The following is a 15964-nucleotide window of genomic DNA, read 5'->3' as shown; positions in this document are numbered from 1 at the left end:
TCAGTTCCTAGATTAGGGTTCAGTGAACTTTTTTTGCACTAGGCCATTTAGTAAATATTTTAGATTTTGCAGGACATATAGTGTCTGTTGCCACTACTCAGTTTTGCCATTGTAGCATGACAGCACCCTTAGACAGTATGCAAATGAATGGATGTGGCCATATTTCAATAAAACATTATTGACACTGAAATTTGAATACCATATAAGTCTTCATGGGTCATGAGATGCTATTCTTCATTTGTTTTAAACCATTGAAAAATGAAAGGCCATTCTATTTTTTAATCCTCCTCGGAGGATATGTTTTCATTGATTTTTAGAGAAAGAGGAAGGCAGGGGAAGGGGGGGGGGGGAGAGAGAGAGAGAGAGAGAGAGAGAGAGAGAGAGAGAGAGAGAGAGAGATTGCCTCCCATACTCTGATTGGGGGATTTAACCTGAAACCTAGGTATGTGTCTTGATAGGGAATCAAACCTTTTGGTGTATGGGACAACTCTCCAACCAACGGACCCATCTGACCAGGGAGGGCATCAACCTATGAACCAGGAAGTCATGGTTTGATTCCTGGTCAGGCCACAAGCCTGGATTGAGGGTTTTATTCTCCAGTAGGGGGTGTGCAGGAGGCCTCCGATCAATGGTTCTCTCTTATCATTGGTGTTTCTATCTTGATCTCCCTCTCTCTTCTTTTCTGAAATCAATACAAAATATATTTTAAAAAAATAATTCCTCCTTTATAAATAGTAGGTGAAAAAGATATATTGCTTGGTAATAGAAACAATTATATGTTGGTTGGATCAGTAGGTTTTAATGAAAGACAGCTCTGCACATACATTTATTATAATCCTGATCAATTCTGTTTAGTTCAGTGTGCTTTTAGATTACATAATATTTCATCCAGTAATTCTTTTACTTAAAAGCCAGGAGCTGTTTCTTTTAATAATTGCAAAATATATAATACATAAAAGACTCTACAAGACAGTGTATGTCATATATGTATAATTTAAAGAATAGTTGGAGAAATACCCATGACCCTAACTCTGCTTATGAATTGGAATGCTACCAAATGCTTTGAAGTCTCCTCTGTGTCCCTCCCAGGTCACTTCACTCCATTTTGCACTCTCTGCTGAACTGGGGGTTATTCATGCTCTCCTTTTGCTTTTATAAATGTTCTTTATATATATCACTACGTTTTACCCTTTGAAAATAAAAATGAATCCCTGTTGTTCTCTGTAACTCATTCTTCTTGGTGGTTAGGGTTATGTATTCACCCTTGGGGAATAGTTCAGATGCTCTAAGATACATGTGGGACATTAATGTCAGCCAAAGAGTCTTTGAATGCTGCACAGTCCTGGTATGGAAGTCAGCCCCAGGAGGGCTTTTCACAGCATCTCTATTTGTAGCCCTCTTCTACCCTTGAGGCCAAGACCTTGTGTACCCCCTGGAGGACAGTGCTGGGACTAGTGGCTGAGATTTCCTTTCAAAACTCAGAGCTTTCCAGTGGAAAGGTTGACGGTTCTTTCTTACGCAGATGGCTCTGTTTAGGCTTGTTGATGGGGTGACAGGATTGTCACTTTCTACCCTGAGCAAGAAGGAATGTCTCTTACCCCGGTAATCTTTTTAAGTAAGTTGGAAAGAACAGATGCCGCGTTTTATTTCATATTAAGATTGCATTTCCAAGGGCCTACTTATTGGCAACTTGATAACCTTGATTAAGTGTACAGTCACTGGTGTCCTCCGAGTGCTTGCGAGTTTATTATGGAGCCATCAGCCAGGGAACAAGAGCTCAGATTCCTTGGCAGAGGGCTCCTCTCAGTGAGGAATGATGATCAGTCTTACTGATTATTATTTGTGCAGGGATTTCGCTCTTTACTTAGTTTAGGATATCACATTTTATGGAATGAAGTGACTCCATGTTTCTGTTAGTTTACATATTAACTCCCTAATTTTTTGTGTGTGATTTTAGAGGCCAGAGCCCACCGGTTGCTGAATTTAACTTACTCCTGAAAGCTCACACTTTGGAAACCTATGGGGTGGATCCTCACCCATGCAAGGTAATGCCCCTCACAGGTTGATATTTAAAGATTGTGTTCCCCCAAAAGAGTTAATTGTTGTGTATGCCTGGCAGACCCCTCCGAGGATATTTCCGCAGCCTAACCCACAGCACCAACTGGAAGGGCCAACAGGGGGCTGCAGTCACATGTTTTGGTAGTTGGTTCTCACCATTGGACTCTAACAAATTTTTTGCTAATTGCTATGTAGTAGCCACATATTCCTACATTCACATACATGGATTCATTCACCCATCAAGTGGACGGTTTTACCCCTGAGAAGTGCTAACATTTAGGACTTACTATCCAGTCGCATTTGGGTAAAGAAATGGGTCCTAACATTTATTTTTAAGGCCATTGCTAGCAAGAATGCAATCTTAAAAAATTAAGAAAGTGAAAGAAAAGATTTACAATTATACTTTGACATCAGTAGTATTTGTTTTTCTTTTTCCTTTACTCCTGTTATTTCACAGTCTTTCTCTCAAGCATGAAACCCAGACCAAGTGTATCAGAATTACCTGGGCCCACCCCAGAGCTACTGATGCAGAATCCCTGGGATGCAGCTGGCAAATCAGCCTTTTAAACAAGTTCCCAAGGTGATGCTCATGCACACATTTTCCAGAAATGTTTTATGAGAACATTCTCCTTTCCATATGTTAAACTAAGTGTGCATTAACCAGGCACTAACCCAAGTCCTAAACTAAGCATTTATGTCTGCCAGGCTCTTGAAGGTAATTTTTGAGTCTTATCAGAACACTTCTTGACTCAGATGGGAACAGATAGTTGTATTTGGTCAAGTGCCAGTCCTATAGCTCTAGGCTCAGGCTCCTCATGAAAGGCAGGTGAAGAGCTCCTAAACTCCTGCTGCCCGGTTCCATCAGGATCTCTTGGGGTGCAGACCAGGCTCTCCAGAGGATTCCAGCATGTAGCTGAGGCCAAGAGCCGGTGGTAGTTGTCCACACTGGCACATGCATCTTGTGGTCTCCCCACAGTTATTTTAGGATATTTGCCAGATGCCCCTTTCTAGTCGTGATATAAATCAGATTATTCCATTTAGTGAATTAGGTTTTATCTACAAACCTTAGCCTCTCTGTTTATTTATTACTTGGAGAGTGACTAGACTTGTTGTTGTTCCTTTGCCTTTATTTATCAATGCTTAGTTCTCCTGGTAGAGACTGGAAGCGAAGTAGGAAATATCTTTATATTAAAATTGCCGGAAATCCTGTGTAGGATTGAATCAACTCAATTAGATGCTCAGGGCTTTGGTTTCATAGCATCTTTGGTTTCAGGGCTAATGACAACCAAGAACAGTTTGTCCACATTACAGGGAAGATCTGAGAACTCAGGCGGCCCCAAAAGGCATTTGGAAGTAGATACACAGTGGTTTAGGACTCATCTGTACTTTCCCAGGAGGTCCCTGCAGAGGCAGAGGGTCTGTTCCTTATAGGGAAAAGCTACATATGCCTGGACCTCACCCAGATTTTAGAAGTAGTTGCCTTGGAAATCCCATCTCAGAAACTCAGTTTATTTTTACAATCATTAGAATTACCTGAAATGAATCCAGGGTGAGGATGAATAAGCATATCACTTATCATTTACTAGGGGCCAGTACACGAATTCATGCACCTCGAAAGGAACTGTGGGCCACGAGGTTGCAGTGGGCACAGGGAGGGGCGGGTCTTGGCCCATCCTCTGCGCCCCTGCCCAGCCCCTCCTGCTGTGGCCCCTGGTCCCCTGTCTGCTGGCAGCCCTGCTCCTGCCACTGCTGTTCCCATCCACTGACTGCTGACAGTGTGGAACGATTGGGGCTGGCGCCAGCAGTGGGTGAGAGCATGGCCAGCGCTCTCAGTGGGTGTGAGCAGCAGCTGCAGCCTCAATTGCCCCTCAAGAGCAGCAGGAGGTGGAGAAGCCCTCAGGGGTGATCAGGGCCAGCAGCCGCAGCCGTTTACACCTGCTGATGGCACCAAGTGATCGGGGCCGGTGCCAGCAGAGGATGCGAGCCGGCCTGGTGCCAGCAGCAGGTGTGAGCACCAGGTGGGGCCACGGTGTGTGGGAGCAAAGAATTTTCAGTAACCACCATAGGCTCCCCAATGATAGGGACCGGCGCCCCACCTTGGTCTGGTGCCCCCACTCACCTGCTCCACCATGCCACCTTGGCCAATGACTGCCATATTCCACACTTTGCCGCCTGCTGCCAATACCCGCCATGTTCCACGCGTGCCCCCTGGTGGTCAGCTCACGTCATAGTGACCAGATGTTTGGCTGTTCGGTTGTTTGGTTGTTCTGCCGTTTGGTCTATTAGCATATTAGGGTTTTATATATATAGATTTTATATTCCTCAACCCAAATATTTTTTTTTTTTTTTTCAGGATTCAACAGGCACAACAACATTTTTGGGATTCACTGCTGCAGGCTTTGTGGTATTTCAGGGAAATAAGAGAACCCATTTGATAAAATGGTGAGTGCTTCTTTGGAAAACTGGCTTATCGTTTTTCTTAATCTTGTTTTTATTCACCACCTTTGACTTTTTTTTTTTTAAATGTCAGATAGAGTACCTGGTATTCATTTATTTTCCTTGGAACCTCATTACAAAGGGATTTGTTGTCTATAAATGAAACCCAATCTAGGTAGCCCTGTCTTAGGAGGGAATCAGATTTATCCAGCTGAGGTGTCCACTCAGAGGACCTGGGATGTATCTGAGTTCAGAGGTTCTGTCTCCAGAGAGAGGGTGTCTATTGTTTCTGCACCAGTAGCTTCTTTACTGACCAGAGCTGTGACCAGGGGGTAGGTCAGGCTGGGTAAAGGCTCAAGTTCCTTTGAGCAACTCGGGATCCAGCCCCTCCCATTCATTTCTCTCTGTTCTGTTGAATCCTGCTGCAGACTTACTTTCTGTTATCCAGTGTATCAGTAAAGATGCTTTTGGTCAGAGCAACAGTAATGGCTGCTCTCAATGGCTTACAAATAGGAGGACTGATTAGCTCATAGTAAGTTGCAGAGATTGGACAGTTCCTAGATCCTTTAACTTAACTGCCCAACAACACTATTTAGGACTTGGGTCTTTCCATTTTCTTCTTTGCCATTACAGGGTGGTAGCTTTTGTCTCCAGGCTCATAAAATGGCATGGTCATGTGTGCAACTGTGGCCTTTACATCTTCACACAGCAGCACCCAAGCCTGGAGGAGAGCAGTCTTCCACGTGTCTGCTATTAAAGCAGGGATAACCTTTTCCGAAGTCCTGTGGGAGACTTTCTGTGTATCCAATTGGTCAGGATTGGGTCGCATGTGCCTACGTAAGCCAATCCTTCCCAGAAGAATGGGAACTCCTGATTCACCCCCTTGGGACTGGGAAGAGCAGGATCTGCATAGACACATGACCTTGAGGAAGAATAAAGCTTAGGTTATGTCAATAAATAAGTGGAAGGATGGAGTGGGGTGGGTGACCCGCAGCACCTATTCTGTCCAGTCAAAGAGCAAAATGGTTCTGGTGAAGAGTGGAGAAGGCTGAACATTATATGTGTGATGGAATATTGGAAAGGTTTAGTATTGTTAATACCTTTAGCTCAATTCAGTTCCCTCTCTGATGGTCCCTGACAAGTGTGTCACCCCTGCTGTGTCTCTCTGGGTGGCAGGCTCACTCCTTTGGCTTGAGCACTTGAATCTGAAGTTCTTCTTGATGGGCCAGCAGGCATCTATTCTCAGTCCTGGGTTGGAAATGCTCTCTTGCACTTGCCTGAACATCAGTTCATGGTTCTATGGCTTCAGGATTTCCTTTGGCACCTCGTTATAAAGTAGCCCTCCCCACCTTCTCCTCTTGACACCCCCTTTCTTTCAAACCCTCTCTGCTAGATTAGCATTAGTCAGCTAATGCCCACTCCTCTCCTTCCACCTTCTGCTCTTTGTCATGATCAGCCCTCTCTACGATGCCCAATTTCTCTATCTTCCTTGCCCTGTCTGTATTAGTCTTTTACTCAATTCATACTTTCAACAATGTTCCAGAATAAGTTCCCTACTGACTTTGGGGAGCACGGGTAATCTGGGGACTTCTCCCATCCCACCCTAGGATGTTAGATTTGCAGGCTTTGAATTGCTTGAGCTCTGGAGTTAGAACTGGACACATCTCAAGTGCAGATTTATTGCAGGTCTCTCCCTTGTTTGGACCTCAGTTTTTCCTCTGCATTGAAGAGTTGGGAAGGACAAGCATTTGTTTCTGGGTTCTACCTCCTGGTGGGTACTGATGCCAACCTCATTCTTCCCAGCCTTTGCTAGGCACGTGTATTTCTAAGAGCTATGTATTGTTACTGAAACAAATTTTCTTTTCTTAATCTTTGTGTGTTTTTTAAACATCCATTTTGTCACCCTTGAAAATCCTCTACCTAAATTAAAACAACTTAATGTGCCCTCACTGTTCTCCCCCTCCCACCCTCCCGAGGAAAAGCGGGGGGGCCTGCATCACTATCTGAGGAATGAGATCAAAGGAATAAAAATAGAGTCCTCTCTTCACACATATTTTCTCACCAAGAAGGTGACCTGGGGTCTACATTTCAGGCAGATTTTAATCAAGCAGCTCTTTCAGATGCCCATTCATCAAACTGTCCTCCCAATTCTGAGCGTCTCAATATATGATGAAATACACTTCTATAAACAGGGAGAACAGGAATGAGAATTTCACAGTGTGGTGTGTGTGCTTCTTTGAGATGGATGAGGGAACAGATATTGTGAAACCATGTTATTTTATTAACTGAATTTGAAATAACCACATTCTTCCTGCCTCACACAGTGGGCTGGCCCCTTCATGTTGCTAGAGTCATTCATGTTTATGGGACCTTGAGAGCTCCTTGGAAGTAAGGTGCAGCTCACCTGTAAAAAATGGAATAACTAGTTCTGAGCTGCCTGGGGATATTCTCTTGGGAAGAACATTGCTGTATAATTCTCTTGAGGCTTTTCCCTGCTCATTGGGCCTTCACCGATGGTCAGATACTGTCTTGTTTCAGTGCAGTCTACCTGGCATTTGTGAGCCAGCTGCATTCCCGTGGGAATCCGGGTACCTGCGTCAGTTGCCACTTTATTTTCTTTCTCACCCAAAGAGATTTTCTTTTCTTAGGCCAGATGTCTGCAAATTGAAGTTTGAAGGGAAGACATTTTATGTGATTGGCACCCAGAAGGAGGTCAGATACTGCTTTTCTAACTCTGTTTTTATGTGAGTGTGAGTGTGCATGTGCATGCCCATGAGAGAGATTAATGCATAAGATGTGCCTTTGGCATTATAGCCCCCAAAGATCATGACTTTAAAGTTTGTGGTTATAATGGAAGCCATATGCTTAGAATATTTGAGAGGTAAACAAATAAACACTGGGTTTGAACATCTATATATATAAAAGGCTAATATGCTAAGTGTCCAACAGTCCGAGTAATGATGTCACGTAGCAACGCCCAGCTTTTCTCCCTAGCGACTAGCCTCCTTGCAGTTTCTTCAGCCCAGGAACACGACTTGCTTTATAGCTAGGTGGAAACACTTTACAATGTAACCAAATGTCTGTGAAGCATTTTCCTGTGCCTCATCTCATTTGATCCTCACAGAAGTCCTGGAGTAGGTAGATAGGAGACTCAGTGGAATCCTATTTTCTTTTCATTAGCTGGAAAATGGAGATTTAGAAAACTTAGAAACTTGACCCGACTGAAAAGAAGTAAGAAATGGTGGACCTTGAAAATGACTTTAGGTTTTCTCACTGTGAAGAATATAGTCAAACACGGATGCAGTTAAATATTTTACCCTTTTTTCTCCCTGCGTGATCTACAATAATAATCTGCTTTGCGGTGATATTTATTGCTGTGTTGCTGACAGTTACCTGAAAGGGAAGTTGAGGTGCTTCACTGGGTGGAAAAAGTTTAGCTAAATCAGAAAGCAGGTCTAATTAAGCAAGTTTATTCTATATCTATAAAAGGCTAAGCTGACTCACGCATGAGTGATACATATAAAGCTCTTGGCGCCAATCGCATGCATGTGTTTTGATCTGTTATTGTCGATTGTGAATTTGGTTGACATTTCTGTTATAGAGAAAGGGCGAATAGAGATATTAAAGCATGTCTTTTAATTAATTTCCTTTCAATGTGCACAAATTCGTGCATTGGGCCTCTAGTTTAAGAATAAAGTCAGTAAACCATGCTGAGTGAGTACCCCTGTGTAAAAAATAGACTGAGATAGACTTGAGATTTAGCAACTGGATTTCCCCTGACCTCTGTAATTTGCCAAAATACAGATTCATGAGACAACTGAAGAATATTTACGAAGCTTGTAACAACCAGTGATGGCTAGAGTTTTATAAGCAAAGTCTATAAGATCCAAGAATCTTAAAATAAAGGAGTCACCAGACATAGGTTGTGTTTACCAGGAAACACATTTGGGAGGAGGCGGATACTGACACTTTGAGCCTCAGAGCTAGATCTGGAGGTCTGCAGAATCTCCTGACCCTAGTTTTCAGTTCAAGCACTAGTTGTTCAAGGTGGGCAGACACATTTTTGAACTAATCCAAGTCGGATTGAGAGGTGATAAATGCCTGGAGACTTGAAGATTATGAGGCTACTGTTGATCAGAAACAGGGCCTCGTCAGATTAGTGATGTCTGCAAAAGGGAGAATACCATCTCAACAACACTTTTAAGAACATAGTGGTACGCAAGCGACTTGAAAGAAAAAGATAAAAAACATAAACTGTGTTTAACATGCCCTTTTTTGTTTTGTTCTTTTTTATTAGAAAAAAGCCATGTTGGCATTCCATACCTCAACACCAGCTGCCTGCAAACATCTCTGGAAGTGTGGGGTGGAGAACCAGGCCTTTTATAAGTAAGCAGCTTTTATTCATTTAATCATAGACTTTAAAACACCCATGGAACCCTTAATGTTTTGCAAATAGTTCCATGTTCATTTCTTTTAATATAGTCCTTTTTATTATATTTAAGTGAATAATGAATTTGGTGCATTGTTCAGGGTGTCTCCTATCACTGTTGACCCGAGCAAGTCCTGAGCTCCAGGTTGGGTGTTTCCCATAGAATTGCGGTGGGTTGCTTGTTGTTTTGTCATTTCTATTTCCATTCAACATGTCACAGGACCTACTTTTGGTTGGCTTTCTTGCTCAGAAACAGACCTTGAGAAGAGTTTAGTGCAAGTGGTTTTTCTGGGATATGATCACTAAACATACCAATTGGGGAGTGGGCAAGGGAGGTGGGAAAGCAAGCCATGTAGATGGGCGCTATTGAGCAGGTCACTCTGTGGGCAGCTGCGCTCCACTCTGCAGGGGAGCTCTGGCAGACTGCAGAACAGGCCTCAAATTTCACCCACTGACCAGCAAAGAGGCTGGGCTGTTTATCTACCAATTCTTCATTCATTTTGGTTAAGGGCCACTTTAGAGGGTGGAGTTATACTCTCTGGCACTTCTGGCTTACTCTCAGCTTGGACTGAATGTACTCTCACAACTGGAAAGAGAAATTTTTGGCAGAGAGTCTCATGTGTTCATAGTTAGAAGCCTTGAGTATATAGAGATGGGAGCCAAAGGTTCATGGGTGGAATGCCATCAGAGTCCGGGATCACAGAAAGGCAGTGATGGCTGGACAGGACTTCAGAAACCATGCATAAAGCTGTCAGGTTTCCAAAGAGGTTCAAATTTAGGATCTTTCCACTGAGTTCCAGCTTCTCCTCTTTGAGACAGACTTACCGATTGGAAGAGCAGTGGTTATCGATATAGTCAAGAACCTAATCCCGCATGCCAGAGTATCAGCACCACCGACTCCTGGAGCCCACCCAGGTGGTTTTTCTCAGCCTCTCTCCCTGCCCCCACCACTGAGATTCTGTCTTCCTCATTAGACTCATTTCCCTGAAAAATGCTGAGTCTCTGAACTTTCTGGGCTTTGGCTAATGAAGATCTTTAAGAGAATGATAGCTTGGATAATAATTTACAAACCCCTTTTAGCCACAGAACTCTGTAGGCAAAGTCCAGTACATAAAAGAGATAAAAATAGAGAAGCTGTGGTTGTTGGTGGGGACCAGAATTAAGATTGGGGACAGGAAACCATTCATCCATTTCTTGCCATTCTCAGGAGCTTGGGTGACCAGTTGTCCCAGTTTTCCTGGGATTTTCCCACATACAGAGGGCTCAGCCATCAGGAAAGAGGTACCAGAGGAATGCTAGGTGGGGTTGATTGGTATTGACCCACAGACAAGTGTAAGGGAAGGGGAGGGATTAGCAAAGAACCCCCAGCAGACAGAATCCCATATCCCAGGAAACCCATCAATCCTGGGAAAACCCTGAGCATAATTTGAAAACCCTTGGGTGAGTTGATCCACAACATGTGGTGCTTCTAGTAGTGACAGGAAGTGGTGATAAAGATCAGTGGATTTCCCCCCACAATCATCTCCACCTCAAGGCATCTGTGTGCTCCTTGCAGTGTTTGATGACTGGTTAAAATGGGTACCCAGTGGCCTTTGAAAAATTAGCATGCCTAGACCCCTCCATCCACATGAGAGCTGAGAAAAAGGAAATGCAAAAGGATTGGTCCTCTCAGTCTTTAGTTGGAGTCTAAACATTTTTTAATAAGTTATTTTAAAATTGAGATAACACATACCATGAAATACACCCTTTTAAAGTATAATTCAGTGGTTTTTCATCTAATTCATGAAGTGATACAACCATCACTACTATCTAATTCTAGAACATTTTTATCAACCCTAAAAGAAACCCTGACTCATTTGCAGCCACACCCTTTCTCCAACTCTCTCCAGACCTTAGCTACCACTAATCTACTTTCTATGTCTATGGGCTTACCTATTTTGCACTTTCCCTATAAATGGAATTATAAACTTACATGGCCTTTTGTGCCCAACTTCTTTCACTTAGATAATGTTTTCAAGGTTTAAACATGTTGTAGCATGCAGCAGTACTTAATTTCTTCTTATGGCTGAATAATACTCCATTGTTTATATATACCACATTTTGTTTATTCATTCATTAGTTGATGGACATTTGGGTTGCTCCCTCTTTTTGGGTATTGTGAATGATGTTGCTATGAATATCCATGTAATTTTTTTCTGTGGACAGTTCTCTTAGGTTTATACCTGGGAGTGTAACTTTGGGGTCATAGGGTAACTCTATATTTAACTTTTTGAGAACCTGACAAATTGTTTTTGGAGCCTAAGCTTTTGGAACTCTTCTGTTCATCTGTTAATGAAATCATCTAGTTCCTATCAAATAATAATTGAGAGACATTTAGTTAATTATTTTTGAATGGATATTTTCTTGCAGATGAGGGAGTTAATAGATAGTCTTGAAACACAGCCAAAACAAGATAAAAAATAAAGATATGACATTTTTTTTGTATATTTTATATCTTTATTAGATCTGATCTCTCTGATGATAGGAACTAGGTTCTGTTTATATTTGTATTCCCTAAAGACCCCCAGCATTCAAAAAAGAATTAATGAATCAAGTTGATAAGGTATGGCTCTTGTGCCAGGAGATTTGTAGTTCATGATGCACACTAAAAAGGAAATGCAAATAAAATGCTAGAGGGCAGTGCAGGAGGGGTGAGTCTCACTGTGGGGGGAGCTAGGAATTGGAAGGAAGGGTCTTTAAGTTGGAGGGAGGACATTCTGAGTAAGGGAGCATGGTGGGGAGGAAAAGACAAAATGGAGAAGATGAGCAGTTACACAAGGCTGGAGCAGAGGGTAGAATGAAATAGAAAGGGAGGTGATGAAAGGCCAGGAGATCTTGGAGCCAGATACAGAGAGCTTGACCATCATGAACGAGGTGCCAGAGGAATGCTAGGTGGGGTTGATTGCTACTGACCCACAGACCAGTGTAAGGGCGGGGGAGGGAGTAGCAAAGAACCCCCAGCAGACAGGCTTTTAGAGCCAAGTCAGAAAGTCCTACGTGGAAGCAGCATGGCCTTGAAGATCCTTTGGTGTAATCATGGGATCTCTACCAAGGAATAACTCAAGACATTAATTGGTTGTTTTGCACACATGCTTTTTTATCCTGTGTGAGGGATTCAGTTGGTAGATGGAGCCAAAGGCAAAACCAGAACTGAACGGAGAAGAGCGAGAGAAGGAGAGGAGAGAAGAAACTCCAATTTGGGGAATCTGTTTTGCACATGTTGGGGTACAGTCATTAGCTGGCATCAAGCAGTGAGGTCTGTCTTATAATTCTGTCATTGAATGGGCCAACTAGGCATGTCAGAGAAGTCACTTCCAGTTGTCTGTGAATGCCTCAGGTGGCCGGGAGTGTAGCTGAGCACGGTGGCACTGTGCAGAGTTGACCAAGTCTTTGCATCAGCACCTCTGCTGGTGTTAGGCCAGGCTGTCCCTCTCAATTACTAGGTCTCCTAATCCCTAATATTTATACTGACCTGGGATTTCCCAGAAGCTTTTGTTCCTTAACCATACCTGTTCCTTAGGAAGAGGGAAAGATGTTGCTTATTCTGAGCCAGCTGTGTGACCTCGCTGGCCCAGCCTTCTCATCTGTAGACTGGAGGGGCAGGACTCAGGCCTGCTTTGCTTCCCTCACTATGGCCTGGTGTTAATGAGTGTGGGCTTCTTGGCTTTAAATCTTGTCTCTGTCACTTCCTAGCAGTGTGGTCTGGAGCAAAGCACTTGAACTCTTTGAGCCTCATCTTTATTTTTCATCTGTGAAATGTGATCGGTAATACCTGCCTTGCAGTGTTTGGTTCTGCCAGGCAACATGAACCATCAATAAATGATAGCAGCTGCTGTGACTGCCACTACTACCCCCTCCATTAGCAATGGAGGTTTCTGGAGTGCCAGTTGGTTGCAGAGCCCAGTCTGTTTGATTCTGAAGGGCTCTGATTCTGTTAACCTCAGGGAGGGCGCCTGCTTCCTCCACAGCACCATCCCCTTCCCGGGCAGAAGTCCCGGCCCTGCTTCCAGCCTGCCCCACTGGCACTGTGTTTACCGCTTTCGGCTGGCAGAGCAAGGCCCCGATCTTGTTTCCTGGATTGGGGTGTTTGTCCCTCCTTTCCACTTCACCTGCCATGGGAAGAGGGAGGCCCGGAGGCCAAGAATTCCCAAGTGTGCTTTCACCTCATGAATGCGCTGCTCGATGTCAGCTGGCCAGGGGCCACCGATGAGGTTTGAAAGCCCTGGCTCTGAGCTCTGCTGCTGGGAACAGAGCCCAGAAGCAGAAACTCTGACTTTCCCTCCTGCTTCAAAGCACACGGGATCCCTGACACAGACTTAGTCACATTTCAGAGCTTCCTTTATGCCCTGTGTTTTCTAGGTGCTCCACCCCCAGAGCACCGGAGCTCGCCATGGCTGGGGGCTAGTTCCCCGAAGGCACACGGGCCACACCGATGGGTTCAGCGGCTCCCTCACTGGTGTTTCCATTCAGATCATCATCTGCTTTGTGCCGTGCACTGTGCTGGCATGGAAGGGAAACAGGAAATGATTGCCAATGGCTATAGGACAGTTATCTTTGGGGTGATGAATGTATTTCTTGATGAGTGTTTAGCTTTGTGAATTACACTGAACACCACTGAAGTGTACAATCTAAAAGGGTAAACCTTATGGTATGTGAATTATATCTCAATAAAGCTGTTATTTTGAAAAATTCAGAAATGGTTGAGGGGGTCTAGATATTGGTAGTGATAAAAATTTCCCACATGGTACAAACTTGCAATCTAGGGTTAAGGGCTCTAATGGAGTGATTCTCGAAGTAGGGTCCCTGCACCAGCTCGGGGTCCCTGTAACGTGTTAGAAATGCATTCCTGGGCGCACTTAGGCTTATCGAATCAGAAACGTGTGTTTTCGGAAGCCTGCCAGGTGGTTCTGATGCCCCTTGAGGCCTGAGAATCTGCATGGCTAAAGCCTTACTTAAAAAATACAGGGAGGCTTGCTATTGCAGCCTGGTTGCTCCTGCTCCTGTCATATGACCATAGTTAAGTGACAACCCGTCTGTGCCTCAGTTTCCTCATGTAAAAATGTGGATTGCTTCCTCCTGGGAGAGAGCTGTGGGCAAGAAATGAATTAGTATGTTTAAGGTGCTTTGGATGGGGCACAGCCCTTAGTAGGTGCTCCATAATAACATGTCGTTATTGTTATGATTACTCCAGAAGCTGTAAACCATGTTAAAATGGGAAATTGTATTACTAATTCTAGAGGTGGCCTCTTAGGGCGCCACCCATTGTCTCCCAAGCACCTGACCTCCATGCCCAGCCTCTGCAGCAGCAGGTGCCAGAGGAGAAAAGTTAGAAGCAGGGCGAGGGGAGTGTGCTCCTGCAGGGCTGCTCTGCGTGTACCATATGATGCCAACACTTAGCGAACACTTTGCATGCTCCAGGCATTGTCTGCATGCATGGCGCATCTCACATCCATTACACCATTTAAAACACAGTTCAAAGGCAGGGCTGGGCTGGCAAATCCCCTAGTGCTATGGGTCTCTGGGTCCTGTGGCTGCCCTGGCAGACCCGGGATCAGGGGTGGTGAAGAACTGTGACAACTGAAAGGTAAGTCATGACTAGGCCACCATTTGAACTCACAGTTGTCAAGTCAGGTAAATTGGGGACTGTCTGGATTGCTCTGTGAGGTCAGATGTTTGAGAAGAGTCAGTGCTTCTATGCTGGGGTTTTCACAGGAAGGTGGAGGCGGAAGTGGGAGAAGGTAGGTGGGGAAGAAGGATGGAGGCGAGAGAATTGCTACTTTAACTCGGTTGTGCATTCATTGCCTTTGGTGGGAAGAAAACTTTGGCTCTGGGCTTGTTGGCATGAGAGCCTGGGAGGCAGAGCTCAGCTAGAGTTAGAGCATGAAGGCGCTTTCACTAGCGTCCAGGGTGTTTGACACGGTTCCCAGGAACTTGTGATTGAGAATTGGCTTTGGTAGCTCCATAGTGAGAAGGCAATGGAGGGGTTTTGAGGGTGATATTAGGGAGACAGGGAGGGAGGTGGGGAGGGAGAGAGGGACAGAAACTATTATACAGGGTGGGGCAAAAGTAGGTTTACAGTTGTTTGTATGGAAAATAGTACAAGAATAAACTGTGTTTTGTGCACTCACAACTGTAAACCTACCTTTGCCCACCCCTGTATAGTGAGCAGGTTGTACGCTAGGTGCTTTCAAATCATTTAATCTCATTTCATCCTCTTCAGAATTCTATGAATTAGGTTTACAACAACCCCCCCCCCTTAAAGATATTTGGGGACAACTGGGACTCAGAAAAACTTGGCTTGATTTAGGTCACAGGACCAGAAGCAGGTAGGAAGCTGGGCCTCGCTCTTTCAAGTAAAAGGACACCTAACTCAGAGGTTCTTAAATGCCAGTGGGTAGCCTTTGCATGGCCTGGGGTGTTTGGTAGCAATGCAAACTGCCGGCCCCTCTCCTGACCTGCTGAGTGAGACTGTAGTGATGGAGCTGAGAACCAGTGTTTGTATCCCTCCCAGCAGGTACTGCTGATAGCGTCCAGGTCTGGGACGTCCGACTTTCTCTTTCCACATCCTTGTCCTTCCAGCCTACTGTCTGTGTCTCCCAGCTCCCAGGGAGTTTATGTTGCTCAAGCTCTCAGATACACTCCCCTGTTACAATTCCATGGAAGGTCTCAACCCAGATGTTATCAGGAGCCACCTGGGCACTTGAGGGGCAGGGAGTTGGCGGTAGTGCTCTTGGGAGAGTGTCTCTGAGCAAATCAAGTGACACCAATAATCACACAGGGCCACCAGGTGCCAGAAAAAGGCCAACGCGTTCCACCCTCCTCTCATCCTGCTCAGACAGGGATGCATTTTCCCTGCGAAATGTGTCTTTTGACCTGTTTTCTCAAGGCACTTCGAGGGTTTATGTTCCATGCAGCGCAGAGGCCTCCCACCCGTCTGGGTGTAAGGAGAAGGCAGCGGCCTCCCTGAGGGGCTGGGACGGTGGGAGCTGAGGCTGAACCAGT

General features: G+C 44.7%; 1 protein-coding gene across 2 annotated transcripts in view; it reads left to right on the top strand.

Moving 5' to 3' along the window:
• FRMD3 (FERM domain containing 3) overlaps nt 1–15964 on the top strand; it is a gene marked incomplete at its 5' end in the record, with an annotated part of 230963 nt that overhangs the window by 171791 nt on the left and 43208 nt on the right. For both annotated transcript variants that reach the window (XM_081102905.1, XM_081102904.1), the window contains 4 exons: nt 1958–2045; nt 4412–4500; nt 7143–7206; nt 8792–8880. In XM_081102905.1, coding sequence (XP_080959031.1) covers nt 1958–2045; nt 4412–4500; nt 7143–7206; nt 8792–8880 — 330 coding nt within the window. The remainder of the gene's footprint in view (nt 1–1957; nt 2046–4411; nt 4501–7142; nt 7207–8791; nt 8881–15964) is intronic.

The sequence above is a fragment of the Myotis nattereri genome (assembly GCF_964212035.1).
Source record: "Myotis nattereri genome assembly, chromosome: 12".
In the NCBI taxonomy this organism is placed as follows: domain Eukaryota; kingdom Metazoa; phylum Chordata; class Mammalia; order Chiroptera; family Vespertilionidae; genus Myotis; species Myotis nattereri.
This window is presented reverse-complemented; position numbering and strand designations above follow the sequence as displayed.